At 43.5% G+C, this 24582-nt stretch overlaps 3 protein-coding genes across 6 annotated transcripts in view; all 3 read left to right on the top strand.

The window, feature by feature from the left end:
* The window catches only part of LOC132454877 (cardiomyopathy-associated protein 5-like), a 7447-nt gene extending 2900 nt beyond the window's left edge, over nt 1–4547 (top strand). The window contains exons 2-8 of the mRNA XM_060048424.1: nt 1–61; nt 1384–1662; nt 1834–1924; nt 2220–2314; nt 2533–2734; nt 3019–3147; nt 3440–4547. The exon at nt 1–61 is cut by the window's left edge and continues 2159 nt beyond it. Coding sequence (XP_059904407.1) covers nt 1–61; nt 1384–1662; nt 1834–1924; nt 2220–2314; nt 2533–2734; nt 3019–3147; nt 3440–3610 — 1028 coding nt within the window. The 3' untranslated portion in view covers nt 3611–4547. The remainder of the gene's footprint in view (nt 62–1383; nt 1663–1833; nt 1925–2219; nt 2315–2532; nt 2735–3018; nt 3148–3439) is intronic.
* Nucleotides 4548–5262: 715 nt separating this feature from the next.
* Nucleotides 5263–17166, top strand: LOC132456227 (cytotoxic granule associated RNA binding protein TIA1-like). Of its 3 annotated transcripts, none has more exons than XM_060050542.1 (12): nt 5263–5512; nt 5830–5926; nt 6984–7082; nt 9093–9147; nt 10291–10378; nt 10724–10799; nt 11062–11170; nt 11476–11571; nt 11664–11748; nt 12230–12356; nt 14955–15127; nt 15777–17166. In XM_060050542.1, the coding sequence occupies exons 1-12, from the start codon at nt 5487–5489 to the stop codon at nt 15913–15915; spliced, it is 1170 nt and encodes a 389-aa protein (XP_059906525.1). In that variant the 5' UTR covers nt 5263–5486; the 3' UTR covers nt 15916–17166. The 3 variants fall into 3 exon arrangements, with proteins under 3 accessions (XP_059906525.1, XP_059906526.1, XP_059906527.1); XM_060050543.1 differs by having other exon boundaries at nt 5275–5512; nt 14958–15127; XM_060050544.1 differs by lacking the exons at nt 5263–5512; nt 5830–5926 and adding an exon at nt 8672–8723.
* Nucleotides 17167–17466: 300 nt separating this feature from the next.
* On the top strand, nt 17467–23597 carry c4h2orf42 (chromosome 4 C2orf42 homolog). Of its 2 annotated transcripts, XM_060050540.1 has the most exons (9): nt 17467–17690; nt 17829–18945; nt 19072–19197; nt 19381–19491; nt 20024–20128; nt 21270–21377; nt 21985–22082; nt 22471–22636; nt 23169–23597. In XM_060050540.1, the coding sequence occupies exons 1-9, from the start codon at nt 17670–17672 to the stop codon at nt 23414–23416; spliced, it is 2100 nt and encodes a 699-aa protein (XP_059906523.1). In that variant the 5' UTR covers nt 17467–17669; the 3' UTR covers nt 23417–23597. The 2 variants fall into 2 exon arrangements, with proteins under 2 accessions (XP_059906523.1, XP_059906524.1); XM_060050541.1 differs by lacking the exon at nt 19381–19491.
* The last annotated feature ends 985 nt before the right edge of the window (nt 23598–24582 follow it).

Below are 24582 nucleotides of genomic sequence, written 5' to 3'. Positions count from 1 at the left end.
GAATGTATCCCCCTACATTAGTGCCTGAGCCTGCTAAGGAAAAAGGACAGTGTGTTATACTGTAGTGGATCTATGGGCAACGATAGATCAGACGTTTAAGGTTGCAATATGTAACATTTGAACATAACCGGGACATATTTATAGACAACAATGATCAATAGTGATTTCATTAATGTTATCAATCAAATAAATTCTGATATATTTGCTGATATATTATGCAATAAAAAAATGCTGGCCACCCGCGCCATACTCTTTGTTGACAACTCATGCCCCCATCAGCCAGCCGAGCTATGCCAGCTTGCACTAGTAAGAGTGGACCGAACACAGTGTTATTGAGTTTCTCCCGCTTACTCATTTGGAGGGGTTCAATCTTAGACATTACAACTTCAACTTGGTCTGTATATCTTGTTCATCATTAATTGAATAGAATCTTACATAATCTGTACATCATATACTGTATAGCAATTTATTCTACAACTATAGTTGCTGACACAAGGTAAATGTCACATTTGTATGCAATTTAAAAAGAACAGAGTGTTCATTTGGGTATATTTTTCAGAATTTTACTATTTTTACTTTAATGTCATTATCATTATAATAAAGTATATAAGTATATAAGTACAATATCTTGCATAACCATTGAGGCCATTTCAACAATATCCTTCAAAATAAAGTCCTGTATTTGGCATTGTAACATGAAGTCCATTATTGGGCATTGTAACATCAGGTCCTGTATTGGGCAGTGTAATATTTATCCTTTATTGGGCAGTGTAACATAAGGTCCTGTATTGGGCATTGTAACAATAAGTCCTGTATTGGTCATAGTAACATAAATTCCTGCATTGGGGATTGTAACAGCAGTTCAACAAGTCGAAGTTTAAGCGATTCAGGGTTCTGCTTCAAGAATTAAAGAGAAGTTGAAGCGAGTAACTAATGTGATCATAAGTATTAAAACCAGAAGCCTTTGACTGTCCTGCTGATGACATATGAACCCCAGTGTGACGCTGTAAACGTGATATTATCCAGTTTCCCAGTTATTAATAGACCGTGTTTCCTCCTTAGTCAGACACACTCTCTAACTAAACTGTGGTCTGAACAAAAACAAAAGCCTCAATATGAAGATCAAACACTGTTAAATTACAAATCTTTTATATTTCGCTTTCTCCAAACTATTTCATTTGAGTTCTTGAATTGAACATTCTCTAAAAAATCGTTCTGGCACTAGCAACTAAAGGCCAGTTAAATTGGGTGTTCTTGGGCTAAATATATGGCGAATAGACCGTCAGTAAAAGTAACCATTGTTAATGTTTTTAATGTTTTAAAATCAACCAACCCTCTGCCAAACTAGTAGGTTCCTTTCACGCTTCTCCACCACGACGGCAGGTGGCAGCACCGCGTTCATTGCAACTCACCCACTACCCACTCTGACGGCGTAGAGGTAGGCGTTTCACGTCCTAGGCGCATGCGTGAGATTCAGGCGTTTGCAATGGAGGACTGTATTCCTTCTGAGGACCGTCGGTCTCCTGCCTTCTGTGATGATGAAAACCATTCCGACTTCTGTGAGGAAAGTTCGCCAGAGGACGCAGAAATGGACGTATTCGGTGGTCTTGCTGCCCTCCCTGTAGAGGTGTGTGAGAGACGCCCCACGTGTCTACGATGCGGGTATGTTATGATGAGGATTAGCTTCACCTGATGGATCATGTCTGGTTTCCCTTTCGTTTTCCCACATTGAGGAGGTTCATTTATGATAAGAAAGTTCAAACTCTATTGGAGACTTGCTGGTTGTGGGTCTACATCATCTCTATTCTTCCTTTCCCTCTTCTCCCTCTGCAGCCGCCCTCAGAAGGTCTGCCTCTGCCCCTTTCTGCCTGTGCATCCTCTGGAGGTGTCTACATGCTTGTATATAGTACAGCATCCAGCAGAGGTATGTGGGTCAATGTTTAGGGAAATTTAAACAATCATTTGTTGACAATTGAGAATGATGCATGCAGTAAATAAAATTTAGACTATATCCTATAGGTCTTCGGTACACCAGTGTTTTGATTATTTCCTTTGATTGTTCTCAACAGAACTCACATCTTCATCTGCTACATGTTAATGTTATTATCTGAACAAAAAATGCATGAACGGAAATACAACCAATTCAGTATTAATATAAACAATGAGCCTTCTCACTATATAGCTCCTGCACTGTGATCATCTAGTTGTATTATTTTCAGGAGAGCAGAGTCCTGCGCACAGTGCCCCTCCTCGCTGCTTGCCTGCCTTCAGGGAAATGCAACGTCATAGTTGGCAGGAGATTCAGTGAAGAGAGGTAACGCAAACCAATCCAAAATATCATGTATCATGATTTGTTAACTGTTTAATAGCTTCACTTTTTACTGTAAACAGGATTTGTAGCGTGCCCTTGAAGTTCCTGAATGGCAGCAACAAACAATTGTATATAATTAATAATAATAAATACAAATAAAGAAAACGATACACAATTGTACCTACTGCATCGTTGACTTGCCTTTATTGTGTACCTCTCAGGTACCCTGACCTGGCAGCAGTGTGCCGAGACCCCAGGACCCTGATCATGTACCCGGGCCCTGGAGCCCAGAACCTGGAGGAACTGCTGCCGTCTGACCCAGAGGCAAGGAGCCTAGGCTACAATGTGATCTTAATAGACGGCACCTGGAGCCAGGCCAAGGATCTCTTCCTGAGGAACGACCTGCTCCACCTGCCCAAACAGGTTTGTACGATTCCTCACTGTAGGTGTCCTTGAGCCAGAAGCCTCACCTCCACCTGGGCCTTTTTGGATCATCTGTGGCTAAATAGTTCACTATAAACTGTACAGTACTTCACAACACACTTTAAACTGTTCACTATAAACTGTACATCACTACACACTTTCAACAGTTCAATATAAACGGTACATCACTGCCCACTTGAAATAGTTCAGTATAAAATGTGTAGTACATCACCACACAACCTATGGATGACTGATGCTTGCCGATGTGGTTTTGATCAGAGCAGGTCCAGCTCAGCAGCACTCTGTCCAGTCAGTATGTGATCCGCACTCAGCCCACCAACATCTGTCTTTCCACCCTGGAGTGTGCCGCCCTCACGCTGTCCACGCTGGAACGGAAGGAGAGCATCCGAGAGGTGAACGCGTCAATGCATTTCTATACATTTCTATTGTATATGTAGGACAAACATAGTTTAAAGATTTGTTTTCAGAAAATGACCTCAAATATACAGCTAAATCAGAGTACACTAATGCATACTAGAAGTTGCATACACCTGTCAGGTCCAAAATTTTACCCCAGAATGATGTATTTTTGATTGCAAAAGGGGAAAAATCTACTGCCAAGCAATTCACCTGATTTAATCTATTAGTCATGTCTGGTGGCTGGGGTTAACTGTGGCCCCACCTTTTTTCTTCCACTCCATCCAGGTGCTGTTAAGGCCCCTGAACGCTCTCTGCACCTTCCAGCTCCAGCATGGCGCTCAGGTCCACCACAGCAAGGAGCATCTGCTGAGGAACGGGCTGTACGACAGGCCCATGCCCAAGAACAAACGCAAGATCAAGAGGATGGAGAAACTGGTGACTGACCAAAACATTTGACCAGTGGCTCCAGGCAGCGGTCTGGTTTTATCAGGGACTTTGGGGAGAAACTGAGTTTGGATTTGGCTATCAGACGCCATACCAGTGGACACGCAATATAAATAAAAAACTGGTGACATTGGAGCTATCTACAAATTATACAACATAGCATTCATCAGGTTTGTGTTACATCGTTTGGACGGAAAGGCCTCTCATTGGAAGGTGCTGGACAATTTTAGTGCAATGTGTTTCTACATTTGAAGTGCTCAGTTTTCAAGTCAAAACGGTTTGTTCCCTATACTGTCTGATTGGGATAACTGCACTGTGTAAGAAAATGAAGACATTTATGGGTTTTATATATTCTTTAAAACATTTTGATGAACATTGCATCAAAACATACCTAAGTATAATCGTAAATACTTTGGTTCTGATGTTGCTCTTTGCTCTTCCTGGTATTTTATTACGACAAACCGTTTGATATATATAAAGTTATTTCCATATGGCAACAAGACAGCTCTGTACAGTTGAAGTGTGTGTCCGTATTCCTCGCCACTTTAATGTGTGTATTTTAACCTCAACCCAGGTCCCTTTTCAATAACAGTAAAACAAAATTTTAATGGACAAAAAGCATTCTTACACCTTTGTGTTTTGTGCTCTCTTCAAAACCCTTATTGGACTTGTTTCTGGATCTTATGTAATGGCAATAACTATTTTACACTAGTAAACAATAACGCGGCTGGTGTTTACTGGCTTTCAGTATATACTGGCGGCTATAGAAGCGGCCTGGAATTAGTTTACAGCTGAGTCACATTAATTTATTTATCCACACAACCCTTTTATGCTTACCTCAAAGTTTTGGAAAAACATTTTGTCCAGAGTAAGTCAATCACACCCTCGTTCATTTCTAACTGCAGTGATGCACCTGTCACATAGAGAATAAAGCAAAACCACTCACTTATATTGTATTGTGGTCAAATAGGTTGTGACACGATACTTGAGGGATTGTTTGTTATTTAGCTTGTGGGGAAGAGTCAGGATACGTCAACATTGAATACAGAAAGTCCTATAATGGTATACAATGTAATATCCATAGATCATATGTTGACTATACATGGATGTCAATGGGTATTGGTGTCTAGTTGACGCATCGCTGCAATAAAACATTAACATTTGGGGAGACACACTGCCCAGCAGGAGAACCAATAGGTCAGTTGGAGGAATCCGCTACCCCCAAACCAGCACACGACAACAGACTATTCAAATTAATATTTTTCTCCTGTAATTTGCACAGTATTTCTGCACTAGAATCAACCGTGGCTGGCCCCACTGCCGCTGGAACACTTTACATTTACACTTTACAACACCACATTACTTATTAATTATTACCATTTTCTTCGTTTCTCTTGTTATAACTGACTTTACTTTAGTCTTACTATTTATTATTGGGATCTATACTGCAACTTATTTTTACTTGTTACATATTTTTATTTGTACTTATCTTGTATTGTTGTTGCTATGTGGCTGTTTATGAAGATGATGGTAGATACTTTATAAATCCCCAAGGGAAAATTCAAGGAACCAAGCCTAAGAATTTTACTTTTGTGCACTTAAGATACAATAGGACTACAGTAAGATGTAATAAAGGTGATTCTGATCCACTAGGTGCGTGCGCACCTATCTCCGGATCACAGGCTGGACCATAGTGCGCATGCGCTAGCCGCTCCGCTCCCCGCCATCTTTACTGCATGCTTTGTTCATTCTGGAGCTAACAGGGTCGACTAAATCACATTTACACCCCGATATAACCCTCTGAAACCCGCAGCGCGTTGATCCACGACGGTCGTGGACTTGTACCCGGGGTTCAGTCGGTTTCGTGGTTTCCAGTGAGTGAGAGAAGATGGACGACGAGCAGCCCAAGACCTTGTGAGTGTGATTGTTAACATGGCTAGTACTAGGATGTGCCCTGGTACTGTTAACATTAACGTGGTTTGGGTTTGCAATGGACATATACAGTCCGTGAGAGCACCCGTACCAGGACAGATGGTCGCTGTGGTTGTTTGGATGAGAAGGTTGTGTTTGGCCTGATGTTGTGTAATGTTTGTAGTAGGAGTGACGCGGACGTAATGTTAATGTTAACGTGAGCGGAACGGGCTCCTCAGCCTATATGATGCACCGTGACTCCCCTGTGTAACCTAGATCGTCCACTCATCCATGTGTTGTGTGTTTGTGTCTCTGTCCAGGTATGTGGGGAACCTGTGCAGGGACGTGACGGAGGCCCTGATCGTGGAGGTCTTCGGACAGATCGGACCCTGCAAGAGCTGTAAAATGATAGCAGATGTAAGCCATCTACACTTTGTTGTATCGTAGAAAATAATTACTCATTTGGGTCCCGTCCTGCTGTTCTTACTCTATACTCCGCTTATGTGATCTATGTAGCCGGGCTGATCTAAAAAAATAACACAGGGTTTGTTACGATATTTGGTGATGGGTGCCAGCAATGTTGGAGAATATAATTGAACTGGGTTGACATGAGTGGGATTCGTAGATTGGTTTTATTCTGTATCCACATCGACCAGATCGCAATTAGACTATTCATAGTTATAACCCTTATTTAGAATCTCAAAGGGAAGTCTATGAATGTTCTGGAGATTGTAAACAACTGCACCGGTTATATTGGAGCTTGCTTATGCTCCGACCATCATTTTTATTTGCTTCAATACAGCAGTAATGTAACTATTACAATTATGTCTGCCCATTTGGCACCAATTTCCCTAGTAGTAATTACTGGAAGACAGGATTCCTCCTTTGTGCTTTGTTCGCTCACCGTTTCATTTCCCGACGTTTTCTTTCGGGGGGGACTATTTCTTGCCCCTCTGAAAGCCAAATTATACTTCTGTGTTTTAAAAGCTGCTGTAGGTATATCTTGGGTCTCTCTCCTCTAATCTGAGTGTATTCGGCTAAAACTGACATCTGGTGATCTTTATAATGTGAAGATTATGTCAAGACTAACAAGACTACTATAAAGTATCCTGAAAAGACAGAATGCAGTCCATCCGCCTTGATGTAAAGTTAAAGATTTGATGAGATGAACTGGCCTGCAGTGGTTGCCTCGGCTGAGCAGACAATGCCGATGCCCTGGGCATGGCTGTTTCACGTGGGAGACCAGGGCATGCATACAGTAGCCGCTCCATTTAGAGCGCTATGTATACCTACACTGGCTGTTCAATGCCAAAGTATTGTAATGGGTTGTTTGTATAATATGGACCTCTGAAGAACTCTCAGACCAAATGTGACCATGGGCCATGCAAATAAACTGGACATGACGAGCTGTTGAAAGAAGTGCAAACATGAAAACCCCAACATCGAATTTCCCAAAAAATTCTTTCCTTTGCAGATGGCGGGGAATGACCCATACTGCTTTGTGGAGTTCTATGAGCATAAACACGCCATTGCCGCACTCACGGCCATGAACGGGCGGAAAATCATGGGGAAGGTAAGCGATTGATTCTACTGGGTGAGTAGGGAGGGGGGGAGCAGTCAGGGGGTCGGAGAGGAAGACCACTACATAATCACCTGAGATATTCCAGCTGACAACACCGTCTCAAAGGAGAAATCCAATGTAAAATGGATCTGGGATATGTGTAGTAGGATAACGAGTTGGAATGTTTGTTTGGGAGCAAAAAGCTCATATAGACGCATTCTTAAGTTGGCTGTTTTTAGCCAATTCTACCAAAACGCTAATATACTTGCAACGATAGGGGCATGTCTCATGGTAAAAAGTAAATCGCTATTTTAAACCACTTACAAAACTAGTAGTAGCCCGACACTTCTTTGGTAGTATAATAAGGGTCTTAACCTATACAACAAGGCTTTATTAAAAAGGACATTTTATACACACGATACCATCAGTTTTTAGGACTCGATAAGCAGATTGGTGAACACAGAGCTTGCGTGTTGTTGACGGATGACACAAGCTCTGTGTTCGTCAATCTACCTAGAATGCGTATATATGCACTTTTTTGCTCCCAAATGAACATTCCAACTCGTTCATAACAAACATATCATCAGACAAAACATATCCTACATCCATTTTTCACCGGATTTCTCCCTCAACACTAACGTGAAGCACCATCCGAACAAATATCACCTCCATGCAATTATGATAAATGATGGGATGGGTGATCACGAATTTACATTCAATTCACGGAATTGCCGTTCCATGGAAAATGGAAGTCGGTGGTTTTATACGACAACGTATTTTTAAACGAGTCAATCTTGTACAGTTGCAGTTCCGTCCAGATAAAAAAGAACCATCATATTCTGGTTTGTTTTGTGGTGTCGAACTCATCGATGGGATTTAGTAAAATCATCCCATTTCTATCATTTGTAGCTCAGCCTGTGCACATTTTTAGTTTATTTCTTGCTTTAGTCACAAATGGAATATGTTTAACAAGTATTATTTTCACAAGTGTTCAAAGGACTTTCATATCCTTAAAAAAAACCGTAATAGAATAAGCCAGGAGGGATGATCATTCATTAGGGTCAATTGGTATTTTTATTTTATTTATTACATTCATAAACCCTGCTTTTCCTAGGCTAATACTTTCAGAAGATTAATATTGTTTTATGTATTGGAGACATAATGTAATTGACCAATTAAGACATTGTTTGTTTTTGTAAACTGTTACAATGTAAACGGTTTAAATTTTGATAGCAGGGTTAGAGTGCATCAAATAATATTAGATCTCATATGGGAACCTTATTTTAGTAACATAATAAACATAAGAAAATTTACAATTTGGTTGTTTTAAGAGATTATAACCTTGTAGTGACATTGACTTTAACTGCAGGCTCTCCTTTGATGTGTAGGAATATTCATTTGTATATTAATTTAGCATGCATGCTTTTTACTATTATTGTTGTGATTACATTACCTTTCATCTTTCTCTAAGGTTGAGTTTCTAAATTTTATTTTAATGTTACTCTTCCCGCCATTGTTATAGAAGTTATTTGGATATAGAATCCAAATAAGATCAACCTCAATTAAGACCCATTCAGTTGAAAATATTTTATCCTCAACAGGTATTGAAGGACCATTTGAGGAGTATTACAAGTTCGTAAATTTCACTTGTTTGTAAGTCCCTTGTTATTTGGACCTTACTTGCTAGAATTTCCTCAAGTTCTCACAGTGAGCCCCACATCTTCATAGCTATGAGCCAAAGTTCATAATTTCCCTCTCTATATAAGATCCAGTTTTTTGTTTGAGTTAAAGTTCCAAACGGACAAGCCTAAATTAAAATGAATACATGAAATATGCCAATAAGAATAGGTGTATTACACAACAAATCTAACCCTAGGGTTTACATGCATACCACCTATCCTTTATAAATGAAGCTCTGACATGTCAAATTGGTTTAGGAAAAGCCCCTCTCAGCAGACATGTGGAACACAGTCTCACTAGACGCCTCTCTCCCTCCTATGCACTCCTTCTATTCCTCTGCAGGAGGTCAAGGTGAACTGGGCGACCACCCCGAGTAACCAGAAGAAAGACACAAGCAGTGAGTGCAAAGGGATGGTTTTTGTCCAGGTCATACATGAATGTAGTAGTAGTAGTTTAACCAAACATATGGTACATTAGGAAGAAATTAATATTTAAAAAAAAAGTGGTTAATCAAAGTACTTTCTTGCTCAGGTTGCAATGTGTAAGGTTGAGCCCCTTCCAGTTAATAGGAGGGATACTTTCCGAGTCAACGACACGTATCCGAGTTCTGTCTAATCAACGGCAGGCTGGCAGGGAGGTGTGAGGGGAAGGGGCTTTGGGAGGGTCTATAGCAGGGATGTGCAACTGGCGGCCCGCGGGCCGCATACGGCCCGTATCCTCACTCAGGCCCGCACGTAATTTTTATATAAAAAAAAAAGAATCGAGTTACAGAAAACTTGGTTAAGATGGAAGAAAAGCAGATTATCTGATCATAGAATTCAAAGTCAAACCCATGTGTCTAGTTTGCTTAGAAGCGATATCAGTCATGAAAGATTTCCACTTAATTCGCCACTACAACTACTCTGAAATGAATATCATGCTTGTTGGGTTTGAGTTCATTGAGTTGTTGCACTTAATGTTGGGCCAATGTTTTTCAGTTTTGTGACATCATTGAATGATGTATGTGAACCCTTTGCACTGATCAAAATACTAACCAATCATGTGGCTGTTTGAGCATGGAAAACATGAAATTAATGTATGTGGGTTCAATCAACATACCACACATAGGTTATGAATCTGGAGGATTTTGTAGGTAGTGGCCATCCCCAAAATGCACCAGGATACAGGAAATCATATCCAACAAATTCAAAAATGTGTAGCTTCTCTCAGTTTACGTCTAGTTGAAGTGCACAGTCACATGGCCCTCTGATGGTGATGATGAAGAATTGTGTCCCTCTTTATCATGAAAGTTGCCCATCCCTGGTCTATGGTAAGATTCTTGACAAAGAAAGGGGTACTGACCAGCATATTGTATTGGTAGACAATATCAGTTATAGAATTTTACTTTATTGAAAAGGTTATTAAAATCACTATCAGTCAGCGCCGACTACAGATATGTCTGGGTCATCAAACGCTTTGAGCAAGCTGAAATATTACTTTAATCGCTGCAATTTTTAAACCATCTACGTTGCAATCTGATCTAATTTCCCCCGTGTCTTAGATCACTTCCATGTGTTTGTTGGAGATCTAAGCCCTGAAATCACCACAGACGACATACGAGCAGCATTTGCTCCGTTTGGCAGAATATCGTGAGTATATGCAATATTGATCATCAAGAGATCGCCCTGACTTAAATTGTCTCGCTTTCCATTTTTCATGGATTGGCCAAAATAATTTTCCTATACTATTTTATAATAATATAAATTATATATATATTTTTTAATTAAGCTATTCTGTTTTGGGGTAAATTCTTTGTTAAAGTTGTTCAAGGGGAGATGTATTTTGTGAAAGACATGAGGTCTGCCTCTGATAATACCTCCCTCACCCGGCTCCTGGGAATCTCAATGTGTTATTTTTCTCCAAAACTGTCAGGTTTATTGAACAGATATTTTCATGCCCTTTATACCTGTTTCTGTGTGTCTGTATTTGCGCAGTGATGCCAGAGTGGTCAAAGATATGAATACAGGCAACTCCAAAGGCTATGGCTTTGTCTCTTTCTTCAATAAATGGGTATGTGTCTAAGGATCCAATTAAATATACACTATTTTAAGTTTGGCATATTTTGCGGTGGATCTTGTTGCTTTCAGTGTTGTTGTCTAAAGTGCAACAAATACTTTGTGTATGATACTATCTCGATTGTAATGGATATTATATTTATTGCATAGGATACATTATAGGTTGTATAACCTTAACACAACACACTTGATGCTACTTTATCCAGTTGACTCCATTGGTTGTTGGCATGCTGCCTTTTCCATGATTGTGTGTTCAGGACGCGGAGAACGCCATACAGCAGATGGGAGGCCAGTGGCTCGGCGGGAGGCAGATCAGGACCAACTGGGCCACCAGGAAGCCTGCTGCTCCCAAGGCCAGCCACGAATGTGAGTTTGCGGACGTCTTCTATATCTTCAGGTTGATGGGTCCTATGATCCATAAGATATGAGACTATAAGAGAGCTCATTGCATTACAGACAATTTATTAATAACGATTGTTTCATCACATGAACATGGACGTGGATCTGAAATGGAGTTGAATCTTGAGCATAACATTTCATTGCTGTATAGAGTGTATAGACTGAGCATGGACCTCCAGAAACCCGGTGATGTGTCTGCCACAGTGAATGCATATGGCTCCTTCAGCTTTTTGACATGGCTGTGTTTTGTGCTTGATGTTGTTGAAACGCAGCCAACACCAAGCACCTCTCGTTCGAAGAGGTGGTGAACCAGTCCAGTCTGAGTAACTGCACCGTGTACTGTGGAGGGGTGACCACCGGCCTCACAGGTAGGAACCAAGCTCAGCAGCTCTACGCTCACTGTGAACCACGGCCTCCAGTGGCGTACTGCTTCTAACAGCAGCACTCTCACTGTTTTCAGAGGACACCATGAAACAGACCTTCGGGCCCTTTGGTCAGATCATGGAGATCCGGGTTTTCCCAGACAAAGGCTACTCCTTCGTACGGTAGGAAAACTTCAAATGGAAATGGATAGTTGGATTTCTTAGTTTTTTGGGTATTTCTTTTTTTCAATGTTTAAACAGGCAAACTATATCAATAAACTCTACATACTATAATGACCGGTATTTAGATAAGGGAAGTTGGTTGTGCTTTTCTTTTGATTCATCATAAAGAATCGTTTTTTTCACATTATCTTAGTAGTGCTTGTGATGTGGTGCAATTTCATGGTAACTTTGCATGCTATACAAACCGTCTTTTCTATTTTATGATCATTTGAAGTAGGATACCCCCAAATGTTCATAAAAGTGTGCCTTGACTGAAAGTTTAGTCCTTTTTCCACTGGGAGCACTCACACCGGAACCGCCGTCCAGCCGCACTTTAACCCCCAGCAGTGCTCCAAACCGGTCTCCATCACCAGGCATCATATTGAACACAGACCTTAAATTCTAGGGTGTCTTCTGACGCGCTATTTGTATGATCTCCTAGGTTCAACTCCCACGAAGAGGCGGCCCACGCCATAGTGTCTGTGAACGGCACGTCCGTGGAGGGCTACGTGGTCAAGTGCTACTGGGGAAAGGAGACCCCCGACATGATGAGCAGCCCCATGCAGCAGGTGCAGTGTACCCCCCCACATCCTCCTCCATCGCTGAACCCCAACTCATTAGGCCGACTATGAGATGGGAGCATTCAGAAAAAATACACATCCTTATCGATTTGCTTGTCCCAAAATTATGTTGGGCAGTGAGACAACAGTGTTTCCCCTAGGATGGAGTTGCAGCAGCGGAGGTGAAATGTTTTTTATTTTATATACCTATACAGTATATATTTTATATATACCTATTAAGGCTGGGGGTAAACGATTATTTATTAAACGATTAATCGGGCGATTATTTTATCGATTAGTCGACTAATCGAATGACTAATTGGACGATTATCTATTTTTCTGTTGCTCGATTAATAAAATAATCAAATAAATACCAAAAAAATCTTAATAATATACTTTATTTAATACGGAACCCGTAAAGGGACATGAAAAAAATGTGTGCGTATACTCTCTTGCGCTCCGCCTAACTACGAGATGGTTAGTTACATCTTTCCTGCTGTCGGCTCCCAGGCCGAGGAGCACAGGTGATACGTTCCCTCGAAATATGATGGAATGAAGCGGCCACCGATTCTTGACAGGCTGGGTACTTTATTCTTACACACAACCGGACTCGTTCATGACTTCACTAGACTGACACGCACGCTATCGCTCGCTCTCCTCGCACACACACACACACACACACACACACACACACACACACACACACACACACACACACACACACACACACACACACACACACACACACACACACACACACACTGCCAGTGATATGCGCACGATATTTCCCCATGCTCATGAGATACTTTCTCGTGCGCACGAGATACTTTCTCGTGCGCACGAGATACTTTCTCGTGCGCACGAGATACTTTCTCGTGCGCACGAGATACTTTCTCGTTTGAGATGCTCCAACATTGCTGTCGTGCTCTTGTGATATGCCAACTCCATTTGGCAAAGAGTGCAAATCACAACACCTTTCCGTTTAGGACTTAACTACTAAGTATTTCTATATACCTTTGATGATTTTGTGCGCGGACATTTTCCTTTATTGTGACTTTCGTCCATTTCTCCGTCGAAAATCGCCGACGGAGAAATTTGACGCCGACGAATTTTTGACGTCGACGCGTCAACATCATCGACGCGTCGCTACAGCTCTAATACTAGTAAAATCACATAACATGAATGCTACAACAATCGAAAAGGTCTGTGCCTCAGACCCATGTATCTTCCCACTCCCTCCCCTCTCCCCATCACAAAGGTTGTAGTAGGACCATAAAGAGGCCATGCCTCTATGGAACAAGTTTTGGGGCTCTAGAGTCAATAATGGTGACACTACTGAAATTATTGCTAAAAAAAATGTAAATTGATATTTTTGCTAAAAAAAAAATCCTTAAAAATGAGTAGAGATATATTTCTCAAAACTTAAGGTTGCAGTAAGACCATAAAGAGCACATGCCTATTTGGAAAACGTTTAGGAGACCTAATGTCAATAATGGCGGCGCTATTGAAATTGTTGCTAAATAAAAAATCCTAAAAAATAAGAAGAGATATATTTTTCAAAACTAAAGGTTGTAGTAGGACCATAGAGAGGCCATACCTCTATGGAACGAGTTTTGGGGCTCTAGAGTCAATAATGGTGACGCTATTGAAATTTTACCATTGTTGTCGTTTTCAGTTTTGCACTTTGCAGATGGTCCCTAAGCTCAGGCTGAAAGCCGACAGCTCATATAAGCCAATGCAATTCACCGTTCGCTAAAGACGGCTCGTTTGTATGAAAACAATGTTACTCTGGGTTACTACACTCAATTGTGTCGCAACGATGTTTCACTGATGATCTATTGAACCGCAAACTCTGAATCTGCCAATTAATTTCCAACTTTCCGGAAGTTCCCCTCCTTTATATGCTTTACTCACAGCGTGAATTGACCTGGATGTGAAGCGTCCGTAGCGCAAAATAGCATTTGTTTCTAAAGAGAAGACGTAGCTCTCCTCTCTGTTGATATGCTATACTCAGGTGTGTGAATTGACCTTGATATGAAGCGTCCGTAGCGCACGGAATGTTCTATTATTTTGGGTAGCGCAAAATAATATAACATTCGTAATTTAAAGAGATAAGCTGAAGCTCTCCTCGCCTCTTGTCAAAAAAAAGAAATTCAACAGCGGTGTTCATATTTCAGGTGCATATATAGGGGAAACACTGGACAAGAGATAATTATTTGTGCATACGGGCTCTGTACTAAGCCCATTATGCTCGCGTATATATGGCTAAAAATAGAACTGGCACGGAATGAAAATCCAATTTGATGCGTCTTTATGTTTGAGACTGAGCTCCTCGCAGTTAATGGGCGGTGTTCAGACTCGTAACCAACGTGATGACAAATCGTATCCACTCTGACAGGCTGTGTGACTTGTAAACAAAGAGCAGTACAAGTGGGCCAGCATTTAGTGTTCCTGGATGATATCAGTTGGAGGATGCGTTTTTAATAACATTGAAATCACTAATGAATCTTGACATTTTAGAGCACCGTGTTCCTTCAGAGGAGTGGGGCCGGTCCTCGGGCATCTGTGTGATTGGCCCTTGTGTGATTGTCCACTGTGTTCCCTCAGAAGAACAAGGTGGGCTTCCCAGTGCAGCAGTACGGCGGGGTTGGGGGCCAGTGGGGCCAGTGGTACGGCAACACCCAGCAGGTGGGCCAGCAGGTGGGCCAGTACGTTGCCAGCGGCTGGCAGATGCCCTCCTACGGGGTCTACGGACAGCCCTGGAACCAGCAGGGCTACAGGTGAGCTGTGCTGCTTCCTGATGGTTCTGTTACATTGAGGGTATTTAGCAGACGCTTTTATTCAAAGCAACTTACCATAAGTAAATTTGTCCGAAAAAAGATAACCAATATATCGCTGTTGGAACAGTAATGATGTTCATAGAATCAAGTGCCAAACACTTTATCATCATCACAATTATTAGGTTAACCTGTTTTATCCCTGTATAAAACAACAATGGCTAGGATAAGATGCCAAGTACTATTTTTAATTCAAAGGAAATGCAACATACAATAAGTGCATCCATGTTTTCTGTTGACTCCTCTTCATGACTTTGGCTCCCTGGCTGCAGCTGTGATGAGACTTAATTAGGGAGATGGGGGATTAGGAGGCTACAGTAGTAGCACATCAATTTAAAACAAGAACTGCAAAACCAACGCTTTTTTATTTGATGTATTCATTTAATCCTAATCACAATAATGATGATGATAAAAAAGAAATTAACTGTTTTTATGACTGGGTTAGGCAATATTGTAAAGCTCTTTGAGGGGCCACTGGTCAGTGTAGTGCTATATAAATGCAGTCCATTTACAATATAAATAATGGTCTATAACCTTGTCTTCGTGGTCTTCCTGTGTGTGTGTGTGTGTGTGTGTGTGTGTTGCTCCATAGCGGTCTGCACGCAGGCGCTGGCTGGACTGGCGTGGGCGCTGTGAGTGACGCCGGCATGGGCGAACCGGGACAAGGAATGAACGGAGCGGTTTTAGCCAATCAGACGGGCATGAGCACGGCCGGCTACCACCCACACTGATGGGCGGCCCAGAGAGCGTGGCCGCCATCACCTGGATGCTACCTGAAGATGCAATACTGAGGACAAAGAGGGGCGGGGTTGTACGTGTGCTCCATCATTACAGCACACGTGATTATTAATCTATAATGGGGAGGGGGGGGAAGGGGCGTAGGCCAGCTCATACACTTACACAAGTCTGTACATTTTAGGTGGATGAAAGGTGTGTGTGTGTGTGTGTGTGTGTGTGTGTGTGTGTGTGTGTGTGTGTGTGTGTGTGTGTGTGTGTGTGTGTGTGTGTGTGTGTGTGTGTGTGTGTGTGTGTGTGTGTGTGTGTGTGTGTGTGTGTGTTGAAATTCTATTAACAAGAAAAATGCCCGCTCATGTTGGACCCAAGAAAGGTCTACAGCGTTTTTATTTTGTTACTGATAAAGATATTAGGAGTTACTTCTGTTTGTCAGGTTGGATTTCACATATTAGGTTCGACAATTTCGTGTTTTGTCAAATTTAAGAATAAATATAAGCAATGCTACAATGGAATGACATGAAACAAGATATTTTTGTTCAGGAAAGATGGATGAAATGAAAGTCCTATTTTTCTTATTCGATTTTCAAATGACTTGCAGGGACTTCTGCCGTGGTTCTTACGTTAAAAGGCAGACAAAACGTTGCACAAATTATATGACTCTTGCTTACTTTTACAGGACAATTAGCTGTTGCAAATTCAGGATCTACCCTAATCCTTTTGCATTCCTTTCACCTTTCTCTAAATATCGCTGTTATTTAACACAAACGTGACTCAGTCTTTCGGTTCTACTGAAGCTGGATCGACATTTTGACAAATGTTTCAAGAAAGCTTGCCTACTCTTTGACGAAAGGGTTGATGTTAATGCAGTTTGTGTTTAATGTGAGATTGTATAAATGTCACCAGGAGATGTTTTGTCCACATTTGTTGTACATTTAGGGCAGGGGGCAGGGTGGCATTAGATACAGTGCCAAGTGTCCCCAATGGAAAATTACATTGCTTTGGTTATTTTATGTATTGAAGTGCACTTTCATGACCCGTATTAATGAAAAGGATTACATTTTGTGTGCATTGAGCCCCCATTTTGTTTTAGATGTAATTTGAAGATCGATTTATTTTCTTTTTTTATATATAATCATCAAAAAACAATGCAGTGCCTGAGAATTATTTCAGATTTCTTCCTTTGACAACAGAAACCATATCAGTACCACATAGGTTCTGCTTTGTTCCATTAAAATATCGATGCTTAAAACATGAAAGTTCATCTCATTATTTAACAGTGCAGGACCACTAGTACTACAAACATTAATGGTTCTATTTGTGACCTAATTTTGTTTAAAATATATATATATATTTAACCACATCCTGTGAATATGTAATATCTAATACTTTCCGGACGGACGGATTAAACGAGTTTCAATCAACATTATATTATATTAGATTATAAGATGAACATTATTCTATTGAATATCTGCGACGACGTGAATTAAAGAGCAGTAATATAAGACCGCCCCTTGGTCACGTGATCATCTCGCTAGCCAATCACCATCGTCGTTACAGGCGCAGTGCAGCCGTGGGAATGTAAGGAGGAATGGCGCCGGTCGAGAGCCGATCACTGAATTGGACCATACAGGAGCTCCCCGCATCTGGTTGAATCTCCAATGATGATGATCCAACCTGCCCCCTGACAAGGACGACGTAGAAAGTTTTATCCGATATATTTACCACGAACACAGCAATCACTTGCACCGTAATGCAACATATGAAAGTACAGGTAACAGTTCACAGTTATAATAGTTTGCTTCTATTCAACATTCTGCAATGACCCATATGTAACTGCATCTTAACCCTAGAAACCTTTGTATTCTCTAGTTTTTGAGTTGCGTTAACAGACCCTCCTATGTTACTAAAGGATCAGCAGGTACAAATGGATCCGGAACTGAAAGTCACCTCCTCGCCCGCCAGAGTACATCCCTCCTCCGCCTCCCAGCCCATCGAGCCCAGCCCAGCGGCCCGACCCAGGGACGGCAGGAAGGGCGGCCACAGCACCCCCTCCACCCCGGCCTTCCTCTCAAACCTGGGAAAGGCCACACTCCGGGGAATTCGCAAATGCCCCCAATGCGGTGTCTATAACGGCACCCGTGGGCTCAGCTGCAAGAACAAGGCGTGCGGGGTTACCCTGAGGGATGGATCCACAGGTGAGAGGAGCGGACACAAGAAGATAGTGCTGGAGGTGGTGAAGGTGGTCCTTGATGCCGGAGAGCGGGACACTGTTTCGGGAGAGGAAACCGAGGAGGAGGCTGGAGGAGGGGTACAGGTGTTCTCTGTGTGTCAAAAGGGGCGGAGTTCAGCGCCTGTGCAGCTGGGCTTCGTTGAGCTGGTCCCCACCGACACCGCCATAGCCACCAGCGAGGGTGCCACCCTACTCACCAGGATCAACCTCGGCCGCTGCTTCCTGCCCTCCTGCCGGCAGCAAGCTCAGAGGTCAAACGCTATCCCGTCGGGGCAGTTGATGGGCGACGACGGGTCTCCGGGGGGGCCGGATTCCTCGGACAATAACAACGTGTGCGTCCACGTCAAGCAGGCCATGGAGTGCCAGAGCCTGGCCAGCCCCCTGTCCCTGAAGAGCACCGTGCTGGAGGGGCTGCCGGTGCCCGTTGAGGTGCGGGACGAGCTCTGGAGGCTGGCCACCGAGACCCCGGGGCCGCTGGTGCAGCGAGTGTCGGCCGACAGACTGGTGGTGAAGTGCCACTCGGACCCCAACCACCCGCTGGGCCTGCTGCACCTGACGATCGGCTCTAGCACGGCGGGGAGGAGCAGAGACGGACATGTGCCGCAGCAGGAGGAGGCTTTTCACTGTAGCTGTCAGGTCAGCGCCAGGAAAGGCAAGGGGGCATCCTCTCAGGCCCAGCTGGGCTCAGCAGGGGGTCCGGAGCCCTGTCTCCACTTCTACGCCTGTGTGTGCGCCCTCGCCAGTGACGAACAGCTGGCCTCCGATTATCATGCGTTCATCAATTACACCCCAAAAGGTACCCACACCCCGGTTGGTCTGGCTGCGCCTTATTGTTCCTCTCAAATGAATTGATTTGACGTGTGTGTGTGTGTGTGTGTGTGTGTGTGTGTGTGTGTGTGTGTGTGTGTGTGTGTGTGTTCAGTTATAGGTGAGTCAAGGAGATTGACCAGCAGAAGTCATTGTGCGGCAGGGAAACTGTCACTGCAACAACACGAGCCAATCAGCTCTCTCCATAAACGGAAGCGACTCCGCCCGGATGACCCTCTCGGTTAGAGCAGACCCTTCTCCATCCTGAACCTCGTATCAGTGGTCCTGTGCTGGCACTGACTTAATGTCTCTCTACCGTTACTCTCCCGTCTGATTCCCTGTTCCCCCCTCTGTCCCTTATCTCGTCTGTATCTCTAACCTTTTCCTTTTCAACTGCTCATGGACCGTACTCTTCTTCTGCTAGCCCTCTCGGCGGTCCCTCCTGCGGGGGCTGGGAGTGCGGGGCCCGCCCCCGTCTCCCAGAGGAAACCTGTTCAGAGGAAAATACAGTGCGCCAGTGGCCACAAAAGCACAGGTGCGCCACCTCTCTGCGCCCTGCTCCCTCCCCTTCCCCTGCTCTGTCGCTGTCTAACACCTTCACACGTCTCCCCCCCCTGTTTTACCTCAGGGTGTGAGGTTGATTCGCCACAGATATGTCTATTTGTGACCTCTGAAGGCTGTATCTGCTGCATCCTACCACTGCACCCGTCAGAGGACTTGGAGGATGTGTCCATCATGGAACTCCCTCTTGTGATGCCGCAGATGGATCGATTTAGAAATGGCTTGTAATGGCAGACCTACCCTCCACCTTGGGGTAAAATAGGGCCTGTTAACTTCAATATTGTCTGTTCCTTTTCAACTCTGTATCATGCATCAAGTTTAGGGTCCATGGGTGAGTGCATTCTGTCGCACTATTGATGTGTGTGTGTGTGTGTGTGTGTGTGTGTGTGTGTGTGTGTGTGTGTGTGTGTGTGTGTGTGTGTGTGTGTGTGTGTGTGTGTGTGTGTGTGTGTGTGTGTGTGTGTGTGTGTGTGTGTGTGTGTGTGTGTGTGTGTGTGTGTGTCCAGGCAGTTCCCAGGTGGTGGATGAGAACATCGTTGCAATGGGCTTCCATCAGTGGCTGGCCGGTGTGACTGAGAGGATCCACCAGACCATGCACTACCAGTCTGATGGTGAGCCCTACTCACTTCATAACTCATGCACTACCAGTCTGATGGTGAGCCCTACTCACTTCATAACTCATGCACTACCAGTCTGATGGTGAGCCCTACTCACTTCATAACTCATGCACTACCAGTCTGATGGTGAGCTCTACTCACTTCATAACTCATGCACTACCAGTCTGATGGTGAGCCCTACTCACTTCATAACTCATGCACTACCAGTCTGATGGTGAGCCCTACTCACTTCATAACTCATGCACTACCAGTCTGATGGTGAGCTCTACTCACTTCATAACTCATGCACTACCAGTCTGATGGTGAGCCCTACTCACTTCATAACTCATGCACTACCAGTCTGATGGTGAGCCCTACTCACTTCATAACTCATGCACTACCAGTCTGATGGTGAGCCCTACTCACTTCATAACTCATGCACTACCAGTCTGATGGTGAGCTCTACTCACTTCATAACTCATGCACTACCAGTCTGATGGTGAGCCCTACTCACTTCATAACTCATGCACTACCAGTCTGATGGTGAGCTCTACTCACTTCATAACTCATGCACTACCAGTCTGATGGTGAGCCCTACTCACTTCATAACTCATGCATTACCAGTCTGATGGTGAGCTCTACTCACTTCATAACTCATGCACTACCAGTCTGATGGTGAGCTCTACTCACTTCATAACTCATGCACTACCAGTCTGATGGTGAGCTCACTTCATAACTCATGCACTACCAGACTGATGGTGAGCTCACTTCATAACTCATGCACTACCAGTCTGATGGTGAGCTGAATGCCCACCGTGAGGTGGGCATTCAGGTTGCAACACTAAGCCCATTGTGCTCACAGATTAAAACCATAAACCATAATCTTTAATCAAAGAAAACACTAGTGTTATTAGCCGTGCAAGATGGCATCGTATCTTTCAGCCATTAGGCCTGAACACACCACCACCATCATCGACCAGAAAACATTTTTCTAAAATGATATCCACGGAATACTTCAGTTCCTGCCCTCCACCTCATGTTGGTCGTCAACGGCCAACAACCTATAGGAGCCCTTGTTTCACTAGAGAGCGGTCGGACAGGACATTAGCTCTAACTCTAAAGCCCCCATGTGGTTCCCCCCCCCCCCCCCCCCCAGGGAGGCCGGAGCCCCTGGTCTACCACATCCCCCAGGAGTTCTTCCAGGCCCTGCAGCACCGCCTCTCCTTGGGCTCCAAGAAGAGGAGGCTGCCCAACGCAACCACAGGTGGGGCCGCCGCCACGGGAACCCAATCACAGACCAGCACAGGACGACTGCATGAAGTCGTGATTAGGCAGCGAGCCACTTGTATTTTTAGTACACTTGCATCCCCCCATTGTATTTGAACGTGTTGGGGCCCAGTGGGAGGAAGGCAACAATCGTTCAAATGATACCTGATGATCATGCTGAATCCTTCAAGGTGCTGGCGGTAAGGTTTGAGAGTGGTAGAGAGAGAGCGCAGAAGGGAGCAGGCTTTCTAAAGTAAACACAAAAAAGACGTCCCCTCCCTCTCTGCTCCCTGCCTGGGTTTCTCCACCCTTGAGCAGTGTGATTGACAGGCAAGATGTATTCCCAGAACCAATCAGATAAGAGATGCCCTGCTTGGCCAGAAATTGTGGTCTAAAATATAAGTGGTCTCGTTAGAGGCAGGTGCAGTCGACCAGGTAAGATTCTCTCCCAGCTCATTTCACTCACCAAGAACTGATGGATGGCTGTGGCATCTCTTAACTCATTAGAGCTTTCGAAATTGCCTACAGAAACCTTTTGGTGGTATGACTGAAGGTCTTGAGAGCATTGTCATTCTTTTTGGATATGAATCTATTCTGTTTCCTAGCCGTTGTGAGGACTGAGCTGCCCCTGGGCTCCTACTCCAAGTACTCGTGGCACATCACCAGCCTCCTGCAGGTCAAACAGATCTTCGACACCCCAGAGGTGAACAGTCGTACTTTCTCTACAGGGGTTTTAATAAAATCAATACAGATATGTCAAACCTCTATTTATTACCATTAACACTGGAAGATTGTCCATTGTAAACTTTTATAATCAATGTATTTAAATTGACATTTATCACAAAGATTATTTTACACTGTATTGTTGAGTTACAAGCCCTACAGTCATAATATGGGATTGAGATATTATCAACTGGAAAAGCTACAGTGCTGAACAGAATTTCCTATTTTGAGTTAAAACCTATAAACCTCAAATGGACAAATTTTGCATCAAATGATTAAATCAGAACATTATGATACATCACTATGATGTATCACTCCATCTTGGTTATAAACATTGGGTCGCTACTGTCTGTTTGTCTGTGGACCAGCTGCCTCTGGAGCTGACCCAGAGCTTTGTGAGGAACATCGACGGCTCCTACTCTCCGTTCCGATGCCCCGACCCGCCCTGTGAATCGGAGGCGGTTGCCATGGGTTACCGGACGGACAAACCCCAGGTCATACGGCCGCTGGAACTGCGCACCTTCCTCAAAGTTGGTGAGAACCGCCCACACCTCTGATCTGTCTGCCCTTTACATGGCTTATGAACGTTACGTTATGTCTGTTATGTCGATATTTCATTAGATCGATCGTTAACGACTTACTTAATTCACTATGAGGAGGTGTGGGTAGGATTTAGTTGCATCTAGCAGGGAGGGTGCACATTTACCAACTGTGTATTTATTCAAAGGGATCATTCTCAATTTACGGACACACAACAATTCTAATTTCAGACGGTTCTACACAATTTAAACTCACTTAGTATATCACTTATTATACTCCATTATACTCCATTTCGGCCAAATCCGTTCCACTGAAAGACTCAATTCTAAGCACTGCATTTTAATAAAAAAGGAAGGGCAACCTTGATGTGGATGAGGGAGATTAGGTCTTGAGACAGAATATGAATGACTAATATTTAACCAGCTGTTGTCACGGTGATGAAGAGCGCCCTGTGGTCAGAGGAGCAGCATGGAGGACCACTCTGAGCTGCTGCTGCTGTAAGGAGTGTTCATGTCCCCTCCACCAGGAACCTGGGCGGAGGACCCGAAGGAGGCCACGCCGTTCCTCATTGAGTGGACCCCCGACCTCCTGCCGCTGTCCCGCCTGGGGGAGCTGAGGATCGGCTTTGAGTTCGGTCACCAGCAGAGCGGCCAATCAGAACACGGGATGTGTGAGGGGGCGGGGACTGCAAGGGCGGTCGGGACCGCTCGTAACAAGCTGTCGGCGGAACACGCTGGTGCACACACTCTGGAGATCCTGCAGGTCGTTGCGTAGAACTGAGGGAACATCAAAGTAGACTGTGTTCCTCCTCAGATACAGTGGTTGTTGTCAGGTGGTGAAGATCTATAATCAATTGAGTGATGTAACTTGTGACTGTGATTGTCCAATCATTGACTTGATTTGATTTAGTCAAATCATGAATTGACTCATGGATAAACAACAGCTTTTTTCCAAATGTATCGTCCAAATGTCTTTTTGAAACGTTTCTGTTTTCCTTAAGTAACAACAACTTTCAGAGGTGAATTGATCCGTTTCCTTTTCACAGCTATCGAGCCAAATATTTACGGTCTGAAGTCCACCACCAGATGGCGCCATAACCTCAAATTTGGTTTAAAACGTGCTGTGGAGAACAGTAAAGCAATGTCGTAGAATATGAATCTACAATATAATCTAAAATAGGCTGTAAGAAAATATATATCCAGATAATATTAAGATAATACATTATTTACACCAACGCTTTGTGGAGGTCCTGGTTTTCATATAACTCATTTTATTCCTGTGGTTTAAAATCGGAGTTTACTTAATCAAAACTTAACACACACCACAACAACATTGTAAGTGCACCAAACAATGAAAAAAAAAAGTTATACCTAATGCCGTTGAATTAAAGCAGTTTTTCGAGTTTATTTCTCACTGTAACCAAGCCACCATTCCAACATTGTAGTTCTCAAGTTTCAAATTTGTTGAGAAGGAGGGAGAAAGAGAGAGACAGGGATTTTTAACAAACAAGGATATTTGTAATAGTCGTGTGTTAAGCACAGGTCACCAAAGCGTCCCGTCTCCCCTAAAAACAGAAGGAGTCTTGGCTGGAGGCTACCTCCTTGTCCTTCTTTGCTCAGTAGTAAAGGTCACACACTGGTCCTCTCCTGTCCCATGTTACAGCAGAACCTCAAGGCAAGTTGACTTCTCTCACCAGTGTTCCTCTGAGGTGGGACAGCCCACATGAGCTGTATACCAGTCTGGTTGTAAAACTGCTGGGATTGGAGAAGCAAAGAAGGAGTTAATAATTATGTTCATTTTAGAATTAAATTCTTAGTCAAATGTGATTATTTTCAGTTTAAAAGATGCATTTATCAAAAAAGGTTGACCTTTAATTCAGACAGGTGACAGTCCAGTAACCATGGGTCAGGCCTTTTGCTCAAGCCTTTGTCTATCAGGGA

The sequence above is a fragment of the Gadus macrocephalus genome, chromosome 4 (assembly GCF_031168955.1).
Source record: "Gadus macrocephalus chromosome 4, ASM3116895v1".
Classification (NCBI taxonomy): domain Eukaryota; kingdom Metazoa; phylum Chordata; class Actinopteri; order Gadiformes; family Gadidae; genus Gadus; species Gadus macrocephalus.
This window is presented reverse-complemented; position numbering and strand designations above follow the sequence as displayed.

Excerpts from the sequence above, each read along its gene's own strand:
- LOC132456227 (XM_060050542.1), top strand. The coding sequence starts at position 5,487 with ATGGACGACGAGCAGCCCAAGACCTT. Across the intron at positions 9,148-10,290 it reads CCAGAAGAAAGACACAAGCA|ATCACTTCCATGTGTTTGTT; the intron begins GTGAGTGCAAAG and ends CCCGTGTCTTAG. Across the intron at positions 11,572-11,663 it reads GGTGACCACCGGCCTCACAG|AGGACACCATGAAACAGACC; the intron begins GTAGGAACCAAG and ends CACTGTTTTCAG.
- c4h2orf42 (XM_060050540.1), top strand. The coding sequence starts at position 17,670 with ATGCAACATATGAAAGTACAG. Across the intron at positions 19,198-19,380 it reads CCGCCCGGATGACCCTCTCG|CCCTCTCGGCGGTCCCTCCT; the intron begins GTTAGAGCAGAC and ends TTCTTCTGCTAG. Across the intron at positions 20,129-21,269 it reads CATGCACTACCAGTCTGATG|GGAGGCCGGAGCCCCTGGTC; the intron begins GTGAGCCCTACT and ends CCCCCCCCCCAG.